A 19,499-nucleotide genomic window follows, 5' to 3' on the forward strand; every position below is an offset into this window, starting at 1 on the left:
TGAATCAGAGTCAAACGGTTTTTATTCTCTCCTCTCGGGAGAACTCATGATAAATGTGTCTGGAAGCCTCTTGAGGGCGCTTGTGAGCCACACAAAGCTTCCCTCAATTTCCAAATGATTGACACACCTGAGGATGCACATATTGAAATAATAAAACACAAGTACAGGCCTGTGTTGTACAAAGTTTGACGCTTAAACAGAGCCGTTTGGTGCAGGAGAGCAAAGGGATGAAGGGATTTTGTGTCTGAGAAGCGTGATTACGTTGGGATCTGCCGAAGTCTCAGCCGTTGTGTTACCATTGGCGTTTAGTGCTGTACGATAGCACACATCTTATTCCCCGGCGCTTCAGTGTGACAAACCCGAAGATCAGTTTGAAATAATGAACACGTTCACACACACACAACCTCTCCATCTTTTATGATGTTGTTCTCACAAGGGGGAAATGTAAGTCTGTAACTGCTGTCGGAACAGGTCTGACTGGCTCCTTTGTGTTCTCCTGCTGTTCTTCTGTTTATTGGCGAGCCGGCTGATCAATGCCGGGAAGAGTGTTAACTTCTGGTCACCACGTATGAACTAGACACCCAGACAAAAAATAATTAATAAAAAAAAAATAGAAAGAGGTTGAAAAGAGGGAAAAAAACAAAGGTTTCTCAAAGCCAATAAGCCAATAATTTTTCTATGTAGGAAACAACAGCTAAAAAAACAGCTACAAAACTGAGAAAACTAGGAAACTGATTCGTCATATTTGAATGATGTATTTTTACCCGCAACAAATCCCATTTATGATCAGATTTTTGCACTAATAACTGCCTGTGGGAATGCTCTTAATAAATCAGCTGAAAATTTATTGAAGTTGGCATGAAACGGAAGTTACGATAATTACTGAGGTTTTTCGTCTTTTTTTTAAACGAATTTCTTCTGTGAAGTACATGCAAGTGAAAGCCTTTCGAAAAATAAAAAAATACGTAGGGCAGAACTTGATTTTGTCCATCGGGAATTGATTGGATTGATATGGTTTGCTATTCACTGTAAAAAGTAATTGCTGAATCTACTTAAGAACAACTAGTGAATTTAACTTACTTTGGAAAATTTGTTGATTTAACTTGATTAGACTTTGTACTCTGAACTTTTAGGTGGATACTAAACAAATCTAGTACATTGTACTTAAGATTGTTAAGTGTATTGTACTAAAGGCATGTTCACACTATTGCAAACTTCTTAAGCACAGAATTTGCTAATAATAATAATAATCCTAATAATAATGAAATGAATAAACATTTTAGTAAATACCCTACAATTAGAAACGGTTGTTAAGTTTATACACACACACACACACACACACACGTGCGCGCGCGCGTGCACACGTGCGTGTGTTTTTTCCTTTGCACTAAATAACTTGGAAACTACTAAGATTAAAGCTTATTGGCAAGCCCATTTGCTGCTGCTGTGTCACAATCCATTATATTTTTATTAACAGATATATTTACTGCCCTTTATTGGTTAAGTTTAAGCCATGATTAAATAAATGCATTTTCGTCTCGCGCATGCGCAATGGGAAGGTTTGGTTATTGTTTGAACTTGAAGACGACAATCAACGAAGAAGAACTTCAGCTCGTTCGTGTTCGGGATGCAACAGCAAAATTAGGTAAGCTATTTATAAACCTCAATGTCATTGTATTGCTTATAAAAACGTAAACAAATGTAATTAGATTCTCACGTAAGTGGAAAAGGCATAAGTTAACTGTTACTTAAGTAGTTTTATGTCGAAATAATGAGACCAGCTGAGAGACCAGTGGCTTAACTTACTAGCTAGGTTGCAAAAATCGATTTTTACTGAACACTTTTTATGTAACTTAAAGTTTGTAAGCTATTTTACTCGGTTGTAAGTTCGGGGTTTATCATTATGTAAAAACCTGCGCGGCCTACTTTACGAACATTCTTTCTAGAACGTTCGATGCTCACGTGTCGTTCGTTCACATGGAAATGATCAACAGTTAAGAAAGCGTCACTAACAAGTAATTATTACCTTATTATTTTTGTCTTTTTCTTTTGTGTATGCTTATTTTGGAGACTTAATTGGTGCACTGAACGTGCAAGTTCTGCTTGTTTTCCTGTGAAAAGAGGTCTCAGCTGTTGAAACACTTTAGATTAAAACATGGAAGCTAACGTTACTCTAGAAGTACTCCGATTCCATATGTCTACAAAGTTTGTCTGTGTTCATTAAAATAATTAAATGCACTAAGAATGTACTTAATAAAAAATCATTAACATAAGGTACATGGTAGCCAATCCAGTTCATGTGATAACATCCTTTTGATATTTTACTGCCCACTTTGCAGTTTTGAGGAGCTTTGCTGTGAAGAATAGTGGAAAGGTGGCCAGCCCTCTTCACTCAGAGTCAGGTGAGTAAATATTCCTGTCTTTATTGTTTTCCTATATAATTTAATCTTCAACATTTTCAAAGCAAGTTGATCATTAACCACTTTTGATGTTTAATTTATACTCATTTCAGTGAAAAGTGCTTAATGTCAGTTTGTCCTACTTTTTTTGTTTTTGTTTTTTTGGATCCTGGCAGAGTTTAGTCTTGTATTTGGCAAAAAACGTCAAACTGAATTCTTTCAAGAACTGGACCGATTCACTCTACGTTTCATCGATATCTTCTGGGCTAAAGGTGGAGACATTGGCTCCAGACTTAAAGAGCAACTTGCAGGTTAGAAGACCCAACAAGTCAATGTATAGAAAAATAATGTAGGAACTAGATTTTCTTTAAAAAAAAATTATAAATATGCTACAGTGGCTTCTGGAGTCGTTTTTGTGAGAAAATTTTACTTCCGCATCTGAAAATGGGCGTGACGGGCGAGAGTCGTGACGTAGCACGAGGGAGAGCGGTCGATTCAAACAACAGGGAAATATGGATTGCAATGACATTTCGGACGCTGAGGAAATTGTTTACGGACCACAGCCATACAATTATGAGCCTGCTAGGCTGCCAAGAGAGCAGGGACAGGCCAGGATTAATGTTAGACAGAACATATTGGAACTTACAATAACAGAAACTAAGCTTTGATCAGGCGTTTGTCATGCTCATTAATATCCGCCCAGACTAACGTTACGTGATATAACTTAGCAGTTTCTCATGGAGAGACAGAGAGATATTTATTCCTGATACATTTTTTGTTCCATAGGTGCTTGTGTGGGAAATGCGAGGCAATGTTTACAGCTGAGGAAAGTAAGTGTTGCAGGGAGGTGGATGCATACTGGGCCTTAGTGGAAAATGCCAAACTTTCCATGGTTGCAGTTAGTGTTACTACAGTAAAGCCATGGTGAATGTTGCTGATCTATGGACACTGGATAGTTCGTTCATTCATTGCACAATGTTTATTCCTGGTTTTCACGTCAGCGCTGTTTGATCCGTTAATAACGGAGAAATGTGAATATTTCTCACTAGATCTCGCAGCGATGTTATTACTTCAGTGGCGAATTCTTTATTTACTGGATCTCGCAGTTAGGCTACAGTGTTGCTTGATCAGGCTCGCGCTGCACTGGTCCAAACTGATAAACGGTCCACACAAACACAATAACGAGTAACTGTTAGCTCAGTTTCGTTCCGCTTACATTGCGTTTGCCAGTTGATGTTGTGCTCGCGCCTACATCCAGCGGGAGAACCCGAAGATGCGTGCACTGAAGGAACCGCACTAGCTCTGAGTCTCACCCGGTTCTTACTTCGGTATCCCATGTTGAACTCCTTCATATCGCCGGGACGATAATCCTCCGATCTGAAGTGAACGCTACACACGACCGCGTTTTCCGAAGCCGACGCGGAAGAGAAATCCCGTCTCTTCACCTGCACAACCCGCACCCAGGCACGAAAGATAGCACCGTCCTTTTTCCTGTTAGGAAACCGGTGGACTCGATGTCCTGACAGGCTGGAGTTTTTGCAAGCTCCACAAACACATAAATTTACCATGACGATGATAAATTGAAATACAAAAACTACTGAAAACACACTGTCTCACGACCGCTCTTACTGAATACCAACCCACTCTGCACTGAGCTGCGGCAGAGCACAGCACACGTCTCCCTCGTGTGACGTAAAATGACGCGATGTTGAAAAAAAAGCGGTTTGTACGAGCAGTCAAAGAAACGCTCACTTTATCTACTAAATTGGTGTCATTATGTCGTTTTAAAACATTTTAAATCCTGCATTATCTTTTCATATGGTATTTTCATACACGGTTATATATTCATTTAGATTTTTTTTTTACCTGCAAGTTGCTCTTTAAGAAGATATTGCAGCAGATTGAAAATAAAGTAAGCTCCTCGACATATTACAATTATTTTCCGATAGCAAAACAACTGTTACCTTTGCTGTTTTTGTTTGCTCTTTGTTGTGTTAGTGTCATGAGCGTTATTTAATATACATTTTATAATTTTGCAGAAATCCAACATCAATGCGGTACGATCAGCCGTTCTTCATGGCCTACCACTCCTCCAAGGAGAGGACCCTTCTGATTTTTACAAGATAAATTTTGTAAGTATTTTCTTCTCTGATGTTATTCTTATTTAAAAGGCAAACTGTTCTTCAAACAGTTTTGACATCTGGCAAGAAGAGTAATGAAGGCAAGATAAAACAGTCAGACACAGAAACAAAGTAAGGGATAGAGAAAATAATTAAGAAATTAGAGGAAAAAAGACACAAGATACATTTTATATTACATAAAGAAATTAATGAAAAACAGTTGTAAGAAAGACAATTTTTTTTGTGTGTTATTTTTAATTTGTATAGCTGGGCTTCAGTTTTATTTGTCTTTTCATGCAGTGGTTTGATGCATGTATTCCTCCCTGCATCCACTGCTGTGTCCTGTTTGAAAGGGCCTTTACATTTAGTGATTTTAATGCACTTTGTGATTTTATCTGTGAAAAGCGCTTTATAAATACATTTTACTTACTTACTTTTACTTAGACATAATACAGTGTTATTAATTTAGTTTCATGCTTTAATTAGAATATGTGCTCTTAAAGGGATAGTTCACCCAAAAATAAAAATTGTCATCATTTACTCACCCTCATGTTGTTCCAAACCTGTATGAGTTTCTTTCTTTCTGCTGAATGTACAGCAGAAGAAAGAAACTCATACAGGTTTGGAACAACATAAGGGTGAGTAAATGATGATATAATTCTTTTTGGGTGAACTATCCCTTTAAAATAAGTTTTGTGGCTTGATTTGACCTCATTTTTGTTATATGCTATTCCCATTTTTAGGACTGTGATGACAATGAAGATATTTCCCACACTGAAAAAGGCATTCTTACAGTGATTCCAAAGGGCTCTGCAACCATACCCTACTCCCTGCATCTTGATGCCACAACAACAGCAGTCATTTTGGAAGGTACAGTGGTTGTGGATGAACATGAAAATATTCCACAAGCAATTTGTTTGCTCTTTGGACTAATTTATGCTCTAAACTTATCCTGCAACACTGAAGAGCACATTCGACTTCATACAGAGAGTGATTTTGTCCATTGGCCAAAATTTTAAAGAGAACTGTAGTAGGAAATGTGTCCTGTACTAAACTTACAGACTTGTAAGCTCTCCTTTTGACCACTTTATAAAGATGTTAAAAACATTGATCTTTTTATTGTCTTTTTGTTTTCCTGAGTGCAGTATGTGCTTTTTTTTTCTTCTAAAATGTTGTAGTGGGCCATGTTGATTGGCATGCCTTAAGTAATGTCTCAAATTAATATTGTTTTATGGAGCAAATAAACATTCTAGTGTTGTGCCAAATCTGCTGTCTGTCTTTGTATTCTTAACTTAGAATTTTGAGTAGAACTTGCTTGAGAAATTTAAGGCAATCAGTTTCCACATATTCCTCTAGTAAAATGAACAAGCAGACATGTTCAAATAACTGTTTTGTTTAAGTTCACCTTACTTAAATCTGTAAGTTGCCTAAACTTTTGAAATTGAGTTACCTCTACTCAAGTTTTATGGTAATCTGTACAAATGTGCAAGTTAACTCTACAAAGTAATAGAGAGTAGTATCAAATCAAACATTATGACCTAATTCACTTGAAAATTTTGAGGCAATCAGTTTCCACAGCTTTTCTAAGTAAAGTCAACTTATTACTTTTTACAGTGGCCGATCTCATGTGAGTGACAGGTTGCCCCGCCCTCATGCCAGTAAACACATCATCGGAGAAGAGATCTTGTTGGAAGAGGGAAGGGAAGCTGTTTTGATTAAAGATTTCATGGTGACTTTAAAAGTGTGTGCAAAATAACTTTTTGCTTACAAAATGTAACCTTCCCTCCAAAGTCATATAATGCAACATTATAGCCCATAGGACATTAAATATTTCATTAAATATAGCATAAATCGGCTGTTAAAGCCTTTAGCGGGTTTTCACATCAGCTCTGTGAGAGGCAAGGCCATGTCAACAACTGCTTTCTTTCCAGGTAAAGCGTTACCGTTTCTAACTATTTTGCAAAGAAAGAAAATTATGCCCTTTTACCTTAACAGCTGAGACCATTTGAAGGCTCTTTTCAAAGAGAAGCATGTCATTACTTTTCTCTTATATTACTGAAATTATATACTGTTTTGTTGTCTCTCTTGCACAAGTCAATTCAGTTGACATTCTGCCAATGCAACTGCTGTGTATTTGCATTTTTAAATTCCCGTTTTAAAGTGGCACAGAGGGGTGTATAATAAGCACATTAAAGTTAAACTCTTTGCATTCATCATATGTGGCAAGATTGAAATCATGTGCTTTGGATCAATCTATATAAAATCCCTAATGGCGTCTAAATACAATGAAGTCTGTAACGATTATAAAGACACATCATGAAGTTGCAAAAGAGGTCAAATGTTATTAGGCACCCAATCATTGAATGCGTTCAAGTAGCAAACAATGGTTAGGTAGAATAGCATAGTACCATACTACTTTTAATATTGCTGCAGTATGTAGCTTGTATACTATGCACAGTAGGCAAATATATGCATATGCAACTTGAATTAACTACTACATTTGCCTAAATGATCAGTTTACAGGAGAGCTAACAGCATGGACTAATACGTCTTTGTTAATATGCCATTGACTTGAACTTTGAGCATCACACACAAGACATAAACACACACACTAGAGAGATTTTGCTCACCTTCCTTTGCCAATTCGACACCGTGGGAATCGTTTAACTTTGCCACCTTTCAGACGAAGGAAGAATGGAAAAAAGTGAGAAAAGATGTTTGAGAAATTGAAACGTGACTATCATGACTGAAACTTGAAGTTGGGTTAACTTACAACCAAGCACCATGATTCCCATCACGAAAAGAACTGCAGCAATAATCAACCCTACTTGACGCAGAGATTTGTAATCTGAAAAAAAAAAAAAAAAAAAAAGTCAAGTTATGCATAAATCAAAATGCAAAGCACACACACACACACAAATCTGGTCTAACAGTCTGAAAACACATAAAGTCACATTCATTTTAATTTCATGTTTGTGTGAGGATGTCGTGGGAGACTTGAAATCATCAAGAGTGTCTCTCTCAGCAGGAGAAGCAGCAAAAGTCATTTTTATAAACATCTTAAACTTTATTACATTCAGAAATAATAAAAACATTTGATGAGCTCTCTCATCATTTAAGGGTGAATTTCACAAACATGATCATATCGCACATGTAGTATTTACAGTTTGTATATATATATTTTCTTTTTATATATTTCATATATATATATATATATATATATATATATATATATATATTTTATGAAATATATAAAAAGAAAATCATGGAATATACATGCATTACTATTTTGGGAATTTGCATTTTTATTAAGTCATTATTTAGTATGTTTAATAAGCTCTTATTCCAAGGGACTGTTGTCTGGTAGCTGATTCCTGGTTTTACTATCCTTGTGGGAGCAGGCATAACCTCACACATGCACACGCACACGCACTTTGAAGTAACAGTGAAAATCAACCGGCATAAAACACCCTTAACTGATGACTCTGGAACATATTCAAGCACTTCTAAACTCAGTTCCTGGGGAATGAATGCAGAACAGAGGTATCTACGGGTCACGGCTAATGAGGATATTTCTTGAACGTCAGATGCCCTAGCTGCTCTAACAATAGGAAGTGATTGAAACAGCGACTGTCGCCAGGTCATAAGCTTTAAACTACAGCACTTGAGACAGTAATAGCGCTCATGCTCGGCACCTCTGTGCTTCTTATAAACACAATGCTTTCCACTGACAGGGAGGTGGAGTTCCTCTGGTCTTTGTGTGCGGACGCACTGTCAGCGGCTCGTATGCCACTGTACCAGAAAAGCCAGCAGACAATTAACACCTGAACAGCACAGCTGTGATATTACAAATGAAACTGCCACATTTCGTGATTAGTTGTTAATTGGTTACACAAGACAGGGTTTGTTAACTAAAACGCTGCGTCCAAAATATTCCTACTTCCTTAGTAGGCAAAAAACAACGTGTAAGTAGTATGTCCGAATTCATAGTATTAAAAAAACAACAGGAGAAAATTCCCCGGATGACCTGCTACTGAGTTGCTACTGCAACTGAAGCCATACCGTAGGAGACATCATGACTTTACAGTCCCCCTGTGGTGAAAATCAAGCGTTTAATGTTGTCTATGTGGTGTTTTTAATGTGCTTTAAGACAAACCATGTGCAAATTCATAAGTCAACACCATTACAGAGTATTTTGCAGTGAACCAAAGACAGTCTCAAAAATGCAGTTTGAAATCGTTGGTGTTTCTGATGTCACAAACTACCTTGTAACCAATCAGGGGTGCGTTTCCCGTACAATGACGTAACTCGCTGGTTAACTTCCATAGTACGATGCATCGTTGAAGAAATCAACTAGCCAGTCACGACTGTTTCCAGAAACCGTACTGTCGCAAATTGGTCGTTCAACCACGTTGGTTAATGATGTCACACAGGTGGTGGAGTAATAACTTTCTTTAATCAATCCTTGTCGTGAGCAAAATAAGCAAGCTGACATACAGTACAACCTGTGTCTTTTGTTTAGAATACATATAAATGTAATTTACATCTTTTAGTTTGTCAAGAGATGTAAAGCGTAATTTTTGAAGAGTGCGCATGTGTGAACATGCTCTACCACGTAAGAACGAGCCTATGATTGAATCTGAAAATGAAGCAAAATAACTGAGAAAAATGAGAAATAGCCCTCAGATGCCATATTCGTAATTTATAGCAAAGCATGTAGCATTAATTCGATCAGATTCATTAAGTCGTTCCAACCACACAACTTTGCGATGCTGTTTGTGAATGTTCGTTAGAACTATGGTTTCGGGAAACACCGACTCGTTGAACTATGCTGGTAACGACGGAACTTGCGACCATAGTTGGCTAACGATGCTTTTGGGAAACGCACCCCTGGTCAATGTGTGATCGTCAACAAGTGGATCTCTGAGTTGGTGTGAGTGAGTGGAGGCGGGGCTAATTTGCATATTCATAGAACAACGTATAGTAAATGAGGCAAGGGTGTAGAGTTACATTCAAGCTATTTTAAGGCATGAAGAATTTTTTTTCAGGGAAAAACATTTAAATATGTCATTTTGGTGATCAAAGATAAGTTTTAAGAGATAAAATGATTGACTACAGGTGGACTTTAAGCAACTGCTGCTGATGGAACTGCAATGCCAGCCGGAAGTAAACGGTTAACTGACGTAGCTAAAGAACTCAAAATTCACTAAGCAACAGTGAAGAGGACGGTATAGAGGATAATTTCATTTGACAAAATACAGAAAAAGTTATTTTAAAAAGCAATAGAATGGTTGCTTTGGGCATGAGCAAAATAAGCAAGCTGACATTCAGTACAACCTGTGTCTTTTATTTAGAATACATATACATATTGTTTCTGATATAGATATCGGAAACAATTACAAGGCCACATACCATAAAACATAACTTTCTTAATTTGTCAAGTAGTAATGACTACGGCAAATCAGCTGTTCTCCCGTAGTAGACGGTTACAGTAGAACGTTGCGAAGTAGCAGTTAATGTCGTGCCTGCGCAATAGAACGCCAGAATGCCATTGTCGTTCTGTTGCTTAAAGTCCCTATAGTGACAACATGGTGGATATAATACGTCCGAATTTCATTCATACTACCAACAATCATACTATAAAGAACATACGTTATTAACAGTCGCAAAGTAAGTTTCAAACCAAATGTAGTAGCTACCTACTGTACAGTATGCGATTTCGAACGCAGTAAAACTATTAAGACATTTCTGTTAATCAAAATAAAGCTGAAATAAAATAAAATAAAATAAAATGTAAACATTAGTTGATAAACTAAATGTAAATTTGAAATGATGCCTTGGCAATAAACTGAAATTTAAGTTTAAGTAGAAGCACTAAAATTATTAACAGGAATTACATAAAAACTAAAGACTAACTAAAACTGATATAAATAAATGAAACCTACATAAGGAACTTTAAAAAAAAAAAAAAAATGACAAAAGCACATAGTAAAATTGCTAGAAATTAGAGAAATTAAACTAAAATAAAAAATAAAAGCTAATTCAAAATATTAAAACAACTGTAATAAAACTAAAATAAACACAAACACAACGCTGCCACAAGATCACAAAATATTTGGTCTATTAGAAAGTGTTGTTATTTTTAACAAAAAAATATGAACTGTTAATAAATAAGTTGAAGAACTAAAACTACTAAAACTAAAAAAAAAAAAAAATCTAAATAGAAATGTATCAAAATGATGAAAAAGCACAGTGAAAACTGAAAAAATGCTATAATAGTATATAAATAATACTACAATAACACTGTGATCAGATTACTGTGATGTTTTATCATCCATCATGTGTGAATCAAAAAGTCCAATCACTTAAAAACGTTCTAACACAACTCCTCCCAAAAAACACATGATTTATAAAGTATCATTCACATCTGTAGCACAAATGGAGCGGGTCGATTTACAGGCTAACATTTAATACTTTAGGTTAGGGGTTTGTTCCAGTGGTAATTGTGATGTCTGCATTAGTAAGCACTATTAATTACTAAATGATTAAATAGATACTTACTGTAATTAAACGGCTCATCCCATCTCTTATCTGTTGAAGAAAATGTACAAATGTAGGTTTTGACATAACAAACAAGACCTGAAGACAGTCTATGTGCCTATAAAATGTAAATGGACTCCATCATTTTCATGATATGTAAAATAAGCTACTAGTATATGTGTGGGTGTGTGTTGGCATATTCGTGTTCACTGTGATGGATCCATGAGCCTGCTGCTTCTAATGGGATGACACAATCAGAGGACTTTTCCTTTCACCCGTCCACCTTAAATTACCTCCAACACGAATTTCTATGATCCAGTCAGGGTTGAGCCAATGGGATGCTGTTTATGCAAATGACTTAATGACTTGATGGGTAAAAAGCAGTGGAGAGAGACTGATATGGGTTTTTCATATTTAAATATATGCTATAGCCATGATGGAATTTAAAGGGATATCTTACCCGAAAATGTTGTAATGAAAAGTATGTCATTATTTATTCACTATTATGCAATTTATATATATATATATATATATATATATATAGTTACTGGCACAAGGGGAAACTACCACCTCCAATATATCAATGTATCCTTGAGGAAGATGAGGAAGATGAGAAAGTTTACCCCGCACTGTTACTTTGGTGGTTGTGCTGATGGTGGTTGTGCTGATGGTGGTTTTGCTGATGGTGGTTTTGCTGATGGTGGTGTCAACGGCAGTTGCTATGAGAAAATGAGAGGGAGAGGAGGTCAGGGAGAAAGACAAGGAGAGAAACCTAATCTAGCATGTACACTCTTTCCTCAAACTCACAGAATTATGAATAGGAGTGAGCTTTTGAATCCCGTTTTTGTCCATAAATGTAAGTTGACAGCAAAGACTTTCAGTGTGAAAAGCAGACGCTTCCCCTTATCTCAATCCTATGCATTTGTCCGTAATTGCTTCTAATTAAATTCCAGCAGCACTCGTTCTCTGTCCGGCCCTGTCTTTCAAATTCAATTCTTGCATATTTCAATGGCACCGCTCTCCCAGGATATATGGTTGGTTGATTCTTCATAAAGCATATCAGCTCTCCACGACCGTGCTCCGCAATCCCGCGGAAATGCCGCATTATCTTTAAGCCTCTCAGCATGGAAAGAGCGTTGAACATTTTCTAATTACCTGCTAATTAGTTTCTAAGTTATGTGTGCCCTTGATATGAATTGCATGAGTAAAGAGGAAGCCTCTCAGCTATTCATGCAATCCTCGGCTCTGTTACCCTCCCCCAATCCCACACTGAAAGTCCTTCTGTTTGAGTGGGAGGTTTTACCGAAGCTGTACTTAAGTCAGGGGCATCAAAGCTTACGCTGTCCGGCAGACGTCTTGTTGGGGGTCACGGCGGAGGTCCCAGTTGAGATGTTTGTGATCGCCACAGGTACGGTGATGTTTAACTGCTGTGCGTATGGGCTCATTGTCACCCCTGTCGCATTCAGGTTATCTGGAGGAACGAGGAGAACACTTCTGTGATTGAATTGTATTTGAGATTTGAGACGGTGATATAAGTCGAAACAAACAGCCCTGGTTTATCATGCCACCGGAAATCAATTCTTTCCGAGACGGATCAAACTTTACAGAGTATGTTATCAAGGTAAGGGAGACCAGGGAATGTCGTTCCACATACGTAACTCAGTTTAGCTCTATTGGAAACACTTAGATTCAAAACAGCAAAGATGGCATAGAATAAACAGATAACAATTCTATAAGACATAATAGGCAATCCTGGAATTGGTATGCAGGGAAATAAAAATGTAAAAAATCAATACTATTAAAATCCTACTATTACCCATGGGTCCAGTGGTGTTAGACAGTGGTGTTGTGGTGGTGCCCTCACTCTCATTTTCAGCTGCATAACCTTCACAGACAGAAAAAGACACACATTTTGGCTTTGGTGAGTAAAATAAATCATCTACTTCTTCAAAGACAGAAAAAGTTTGGGTGGAGAAATCTTGTGCAGGCAACTATCTATACGTGTGGTCATTTGGATGCTGATCATACTCTCACATATTTTGGAGTTGCCGTAAAGTTAGGTTTCTGGGATTCTGTTCAAGATCTTGGGTTATTGATTTCCCTGGGGAATTTTCAACAATGTGCCTTGGCAACAATTCAAATATTATTTTGAAGGCTAATGGCTCTCTTATGATATTATTTATAGTGTATAAAAAGACCAGAAAATGGCATTAGCAAACCCCCCCCCATCTATTGCATGGATGAACTGACTTATAATTTAAAGCTTAAAAAAGATTAATTTAAAAGTAATAGTGTGAAATACAAGTTTGTATGAATATGAAGCCACTATACTAAAAATATAAAGATAATAAAGAAGACTACAAACAAAATACTGTGAAATTATAAATGCAATAATGAACTGAGGGCTTAAATACAGAGTAATCAACGGAAAACAGAACATGTGCGTAAATCAATTAACAACCAAGGAAACTAACGATGACTAGGAACTATATTATATTACATTAAATTATATACACTTTAAACTGTCAAATTAGGAAGTTATATATATATATATATATATAGGCCTATTACAGAAGGAGCGAGCGAGAATGTGATTGGCTGTGTTCAGTGGCACTCTCATTAAGACTGTAGAGACAAATATCCGAGATTGTCACAAGACGACATGAGGCATTTTTTACAGAGCATAACCAACATCTCCATTTGACACCATAATGACTTATGAGTGTTTAAAGAACACATTCAGCACAATGATGGTGGTTGGCTTCAGAGTTCAAGATTACACATGCAGCAGATGAATGCAAATGTATTCCGAGTCTGGCATAATAACAGCGTGTTGATGTAGAGTGCAGTGGTTTGTAATGAAGGCAGGCCTCTCATAGACCCTGCCACAGAACAAGGACTAATTGTGGTCTAGCAGAGATGAGCCGCAGCATTTTTTGTATGCACTTTCCGGCTACGCACAGTTTTTCCAACGAATCCCTTCACAAGATGAATGGCCACATGAGACTGAGCAATTCTACTGGCAAGCGCTGTGATTATTGCAGAAAGGCTATAATCAATCTTTTATCTGAAGTTTTCATCTGAAAAAGCCCACATATTAGACCCGCTGGTCATTTGTGGTTTTTGGTAATGTAGGATTTTATTAAAAATAGGCTTTATCAGATTATGCTGACAAATGTTTATAGTGTACAGCCTACGTGTAACGTGATAAAAGATGCAGTGTGTGTGTGTGTGTGTGTGTGTGAGAAATAGAGGAGCAGAATAGTGATAACTCACTTCTGAAGACGAGTAACAGAAAAAAGGACACCCCTCGCATGATCTGAAAGAGAGAAAACACTCACAATCACAAATACACAAACAGGTTATACTTAGAAAACATGATGTGTTTTTCCTACAAACATCTGCTGTTATTTCAGCATTCTATTCTCTTTATCCTATTGCATGTTTAAAGCAATGTGAAATGCCCTTTTTGCTATACTTTTATACTGTTTTCATATGTGAGAAACATGTTTGATCACACTTTAATTTAGGGAACTCATATATAATGTTAACTACGACTTTTGCCCCAATAAACTCTTAATTTACTGTAATAACCTTTATTAAAGCTTACGAATTTACGTTTAGTAAGGTAGTTGTTGTAGTGGTTATGTTTAGGTATTGAGGGATGTAGAATATGGTCATGCAGTAATATGTGCTTTATAAGCCAATATGCTAGTAATATGCAAGCTAATAAGCAACTAATTCAAAGTAAGAATTGGTCCCCAAACTAAAGTTTATTCATTAGGGGTTGTTTGGATGGTTGGATGGTAGAAAAGTGTGTTGTTATATACCTAAATGAGCCTGACTAAATGAGACTTTGCCAAGACAATGACTAAATGTGCTACCAGTCAAAAGTTAGATTTTTTTTTTATTTATTTTTTTTATATTCAGCAAGGATGTATTAAATTGATCAAAAGCGACAGTATATTCTTACAAAAGATTTATTTTTGAAATAAATGCTGTTCTGTTGAACTTTGTGTTCATCAACAAATCCTAGCAGAAAAGACTTTTTTCAAAAACATTTTAAAAGAATCTAGGGAATCCATTTTAGATTTAATTTTGAATATTTAGCAACGGTGTATCTGTCATTGTGCTTTACGCTTCTCTCATGTTGCCCGTAAACATTCTGCCCATGTAATGAGAGCATTTGAGATGAAAGGTCTTGACATTTCCCAATGTTACCATTAGCCAATCAGTCCTGAGATGTGCCTTTTGATCCATTAAAGCCAAACAATAGAAGGCTGCCAGTGTTTCTAATGGGAGGGGTTACTTAGCAACACTGCATAATACAAACACTGGATTATGACACATCAGATGACAGGCCGCCATTACAGTCACCAAGCTCTCCATTAGTATAATCAAACAACTGCAGGACCAAAATACAGCAATCCATAGGTGTGGAGAACAGACTGCAGCAGACTTGTCCAAAACTCAAGGCTTTGAATATGAACCAATGATAGCAGAGTAATAGGGTGTCAGGGAGAGTGGGGTAAGATGAGTCTCTGGTTAAACTGTGTCATCGCTGTATTTAGAAAACTGTGCACATATATTTAGAAAAGATCCATTACAATTGGATGCACATGAGAATTTTTTTTTTCTTTTTTTTTCCACGTTAGATTTTCTATATCATGCAAGTTGTTAATATAAGCCATGCATTATTAAAATGAGCACCCCCCCCCCCCTCCAATTTTTATATTTATATTTATATAGTGCTGTTGGTTTCCTCCTGTTTTTTAAAAGTTTTTGTAAACTTTGTGAAGTCTTTTTGTCTCTTCTGCTCACCAAGGCTACATTATTTTAACAGTAAAAACTGTAATGAAATATTAATACAATTTAAAAGAAATGTTTCTATCTTAATATATTTAAAATGTAATTTATTCTTGTGATCAAAGCTGAATTTTCAGCATCATTACTCCAGTCTTCAGAGTCACATGACCCTTCAGAAATCATTCTCATTGGCTGATTTTTAACTCAAGAAACATTTCTGATTATTATAATCGATGCTGAAAACAGTTGTGCTGCTTACTATTTTTATAATACTTTTTTAGGATCCTTTGATTAATTTGAAAGTTCAAAAGAACAGCATTATGCGAAATAGACATTTTTGTAACAACGCAAAAGTCTTTAGTTTTCACTTTTAAAGGTGCCATGTGTAAGAATTGAGGTAAAAATATCCAAAAAATGAGCTACACGCATCAAAAGAATGAGAAGTAATAAGGGCGATGATGTCATTAAAAAAATGACAAGTTATAGTGCTGCAGAGATATCAACCTGAATTAGCATGCTAAATTACTAGCCACAGCCCGACAGGTGTCGTAATACCAGTTTCGGCCATGGGAGGCGGTATGCGGGCAACATAACCACCAGCCAAACTGCAATACACGAATAACTCGCACGGCTTGTGGGCGTACTTGAACCTGATGTCAATCGTGTGGAAAGTACAGCCCACTACATCTGACATAATTGTTCTCCAGCTATGTTATTGACCTCTTCACGCTGATAAAAAACTCTGATTGGTCGATATTATGTATGAGGAAAACATTTTGGTAAGTTGTAGCCTACTGTATAACAGTGTTCGTGTTTTTTTACTATTAGCTAGTAGAGATGATCACGTGCGCTAGGGATCTGTCGTGTAACATTTACAAGCGCCAAAACGGTATTTATTGTTTGAATTGCGTAATAAAATTGACAGAATCTGAGAGCTGAGATTTTTTTATATCATAACTAACCAGCTCTGTCTAGTCTGTCGGTGTCCGTGTCCTCTTTGCTTCGCGATTTTTCTGTGCGTGAGAAAATGGATGTGTGGTGTGAGAGCGTGTGAAAAGTGTCAATTGCGTGTGTCTCACGGTGAATGCATGCGAGTTGGCAGCTCTGGTTACGTTGGCGCTAGCTTGGTCAACATCAGTGAATGCTGTCTGTCAAATTAATGTAATTCAAACTAACAATAAAAATGTAATATGAACAAAACGAATATGAACATATTCACTGGTAAAGGTGAAGGGGAGTAGCTTGAAGATGTCATATTTCAAAATCACTTGACATCAACCTTTCTTTTTTTACCAACGTTCCTCTGGAGTCAAAACGTTCTCTATTAGGAGTTGGCTCGGCTTCGGCTATGGCTCTAGGGTCGTTGTGAAGGTAGGGGTGGAGCATAGAGACTATGCCGTTTCTCGGTTGTTACTCTAGAGTAGACCAACTCACTTTCTGGAGGTATACTGCCCCCATCTGGTATGGAATGTGGAGTATGAATTGATTTTTTGGCAGACATTACACAAGGCACCATTAAATGAATTCTTTAAACAAAGAAAAGAAAAGTTAACTTTTGAATGGTAGTTTAGCTGTGATGTAAACTATGTCAGATGCTTCGGGGTAAGTTGTGCCAGCGTCAAAACATACAGTGATACCGAGATTTGCATTCAAATGCAGTAAATAATGTTGCATTCAGCTTGTTGACAAGTAGGGGTCAATTTTTCCAATAATGTGAAGGAAAAACAGTATTAAAACGTTGAGTAAGTAACATTACTAAATGCACCAAGTACTAAGATCACAAATAACAGATAATCAGTAACAACCGTTTACTTTTTTTTTTTTTTTTAAGGGTTGACATTTAAATTACAATCATTTAAATAGTTATCTCAACATAAGTTATCGTGCTGTTTGAATAGTTTCATGCTGTCTGCTCTGATTAGGTAACAATATTACAACACATTGTGTAATGATCTGGATGAGAGAAACAGCTTCCTCTAAGCCGGCAGAAATGTGTCTCAATGTATGTTCTGCTGAAACCAGCACATGGAGAACACAACCCAGCAGGAAGCCGTTGCATCCATTTCTAGTTTATTTGTATCAAACTCAAGTTAAAAACTTAATTAAGACAAGTAATGACTGTTGACATGTCAAAGATGATTAATGCATCATATCAAAGCTTCAGGCTAAACATATTCTGAATGAATGAGCAAAACCAAACTGTGATACAGTTATCTCCACTTTCCCCTACAACAACAAGAATGGTTTTAGTGCTAATAACAAAAAACACATAGTACTCTGCACTACTTCCTATAAAGCATGAACTGCTGCACGTGTCTTCACTGAACATTCACTTTAAATTAGCGTTGTAGAGTTGAAAGTTTAGATCAAGCTAATCATTCCCATCTTTTATAACACTATTCAATGCAGAGATGATTCTGATTCATAAAGAAATGGAGTGAAAGTCTCAATGGATCTATCTATTAATGCTTGCAGACTGGCAACAGTAGCATTCCTAACATGGTGAACGCAACTTTATAAGCTGATACTGTATAAATGCAAGACTGTCTGTGACATTATTTTCATGATAAATCTATCAACGTCATATAGTACAAATTTGTATTATTTTATATGTGCTAAAATATGCCTCATTTTCTTCATGCTAAATATAATGGTATTTTTTCTTCTTCTGATTATGGGGTGAAATATTACCTATAACATTTCTACATGAAACACACAGAGAAGCCTTTATCTTTTCAAACTATTCCAAACATTCATAATATACTACACATTTATTTGTCCCTTTTCTATAAATTTGAATCTTTTATTTTGTGGCCTCCAAGACCTTTTTTTCATTAGAAGTAGCCACTTTGATATATGGAGGGCGAGCCTGTATTGAACTGTGGCTGTGTAACTGCAGGTGAGTGAGTGTGTTTACCGGTTTCTAAAGACAGATCGTCCTCTGGGTCTTACATGATCGATGGATCAGATAAACCGAAAGGCTGGTCCACGGTGACCTCACATGCTTGGAGCATGTGTGCCTTCGACAAAGCATATGTCTCTACTTCTCTCTCTTTCTCTAATGCTTACTTTGTATTTCATACTCAACAAGCTCAAAATCTTTTAAAACAAGTCTACCTAAAAATATTGTCTGTTTTATTTGGCTTACCTTGATGCTCATTTTGATCTTGCGCATCACATCCAATCAGAGTTGAACAGAGAGCAGCATCTGTGGGTTCCTCGTAACTGAGAGAAAATGGAAGTTGGGCAAAGCATTGACCACGCCCTTGTTGAACTTCCTCTAACTCTCAGTCGTTCTCACTCGTGCCGAGGCCTCTCACTCCATCCGCATCTGCCAGCCCTCTTTTATGCCCGTCTCATCAGCTATTGTCTACAATTCAAACTGTGTTAATGCCAGCCTCTCTCACATTGTGTGTGTTTCATCACTGTAACTCATTGCTTGTAGGCAGCTACATCGTGTCTGTCCATTCAAAATCTACCATGAGATCAAAATAAAGTCTGTATTTGTTCAGAACACAAATTAAAATCAATTTAATAGAGATATTTTTTTTGCTATACCAATGTAGAAAAAACAACATATTTGCTAAGCAAGTTTCATTTGTCAATAAAATGTGAATGTGTAAAAACCATAGAC

The 19,499-nt window shown here is 36.7% G+C and overlaps 1 protein-coding gene across 1 annotated transcript; it reads right to left on the minus strand.

The window, feature by feature from the left end:
* Window positions 1–4: 4 nt before the first annotated feature.
* fxyd5 (FXYD domain containing ion transport regulator 5) lies at window positions 5–19,274 on the minus strand. The gene is made up of 9 exons (XM_084125379.1): window positions 19,014–19,274; window positions 14,336–14,378; window positions 12,876–12,944; window positions 12,399–12,530; window positions 11,683–11,778; window positions 11,081–11,110; window positions 7,293–7,367; window positions 7,150–7,195; window positions 5–573 (listed from the first exon to the last, which is right to left on the minus strand). The coding sequence occupies exons 1-9, from the start codon at window positions 19,038–19,040 to the stop codon at window positions 549–551; spliced, it is 543 nt and encodes a 180-aa protein (XP_083981505.1). The 5' UTR covers window positions 19,041–19,274; the 3' UTR covers window positions 5–548.
* Window positions 19,275–19,499: the final 225 nt, after the last annotated feature.

Source organism: Abramis brama (genome assembly GCF_963993115.1).
Source record: "Abramis brama genome assembly, chromosome: 10".
In the NCBI taxonomy this organism is placed as follows: Eukaryota; Metazoa; Chordata; class Actinopteri; order Cypriniformes; family Leuciscidae; genus Abramis; species Abramis brama.

Coding starts and splice junctions, on each gene's coding strand:
- fxyd5 (XM_084125379.1), bottom strand. CDS start 19,040: ATGCGCAAGATCAAAATGAGCATCAAG. Junction 14,379..19,013: donor AGATCAAAATGAGCATCAAG/GTAAGCCAAATA, acceptor TCTCTCTTTCAG/ATCATGCGAGGGGTGTCCTT. Junction 12,531..12,875: donor TAACACCACTGGACCCATGG/GTAATAGTAGGA, acceptor TCGTTCCTCCAG/ATAACCTGAATGCGACAGGG.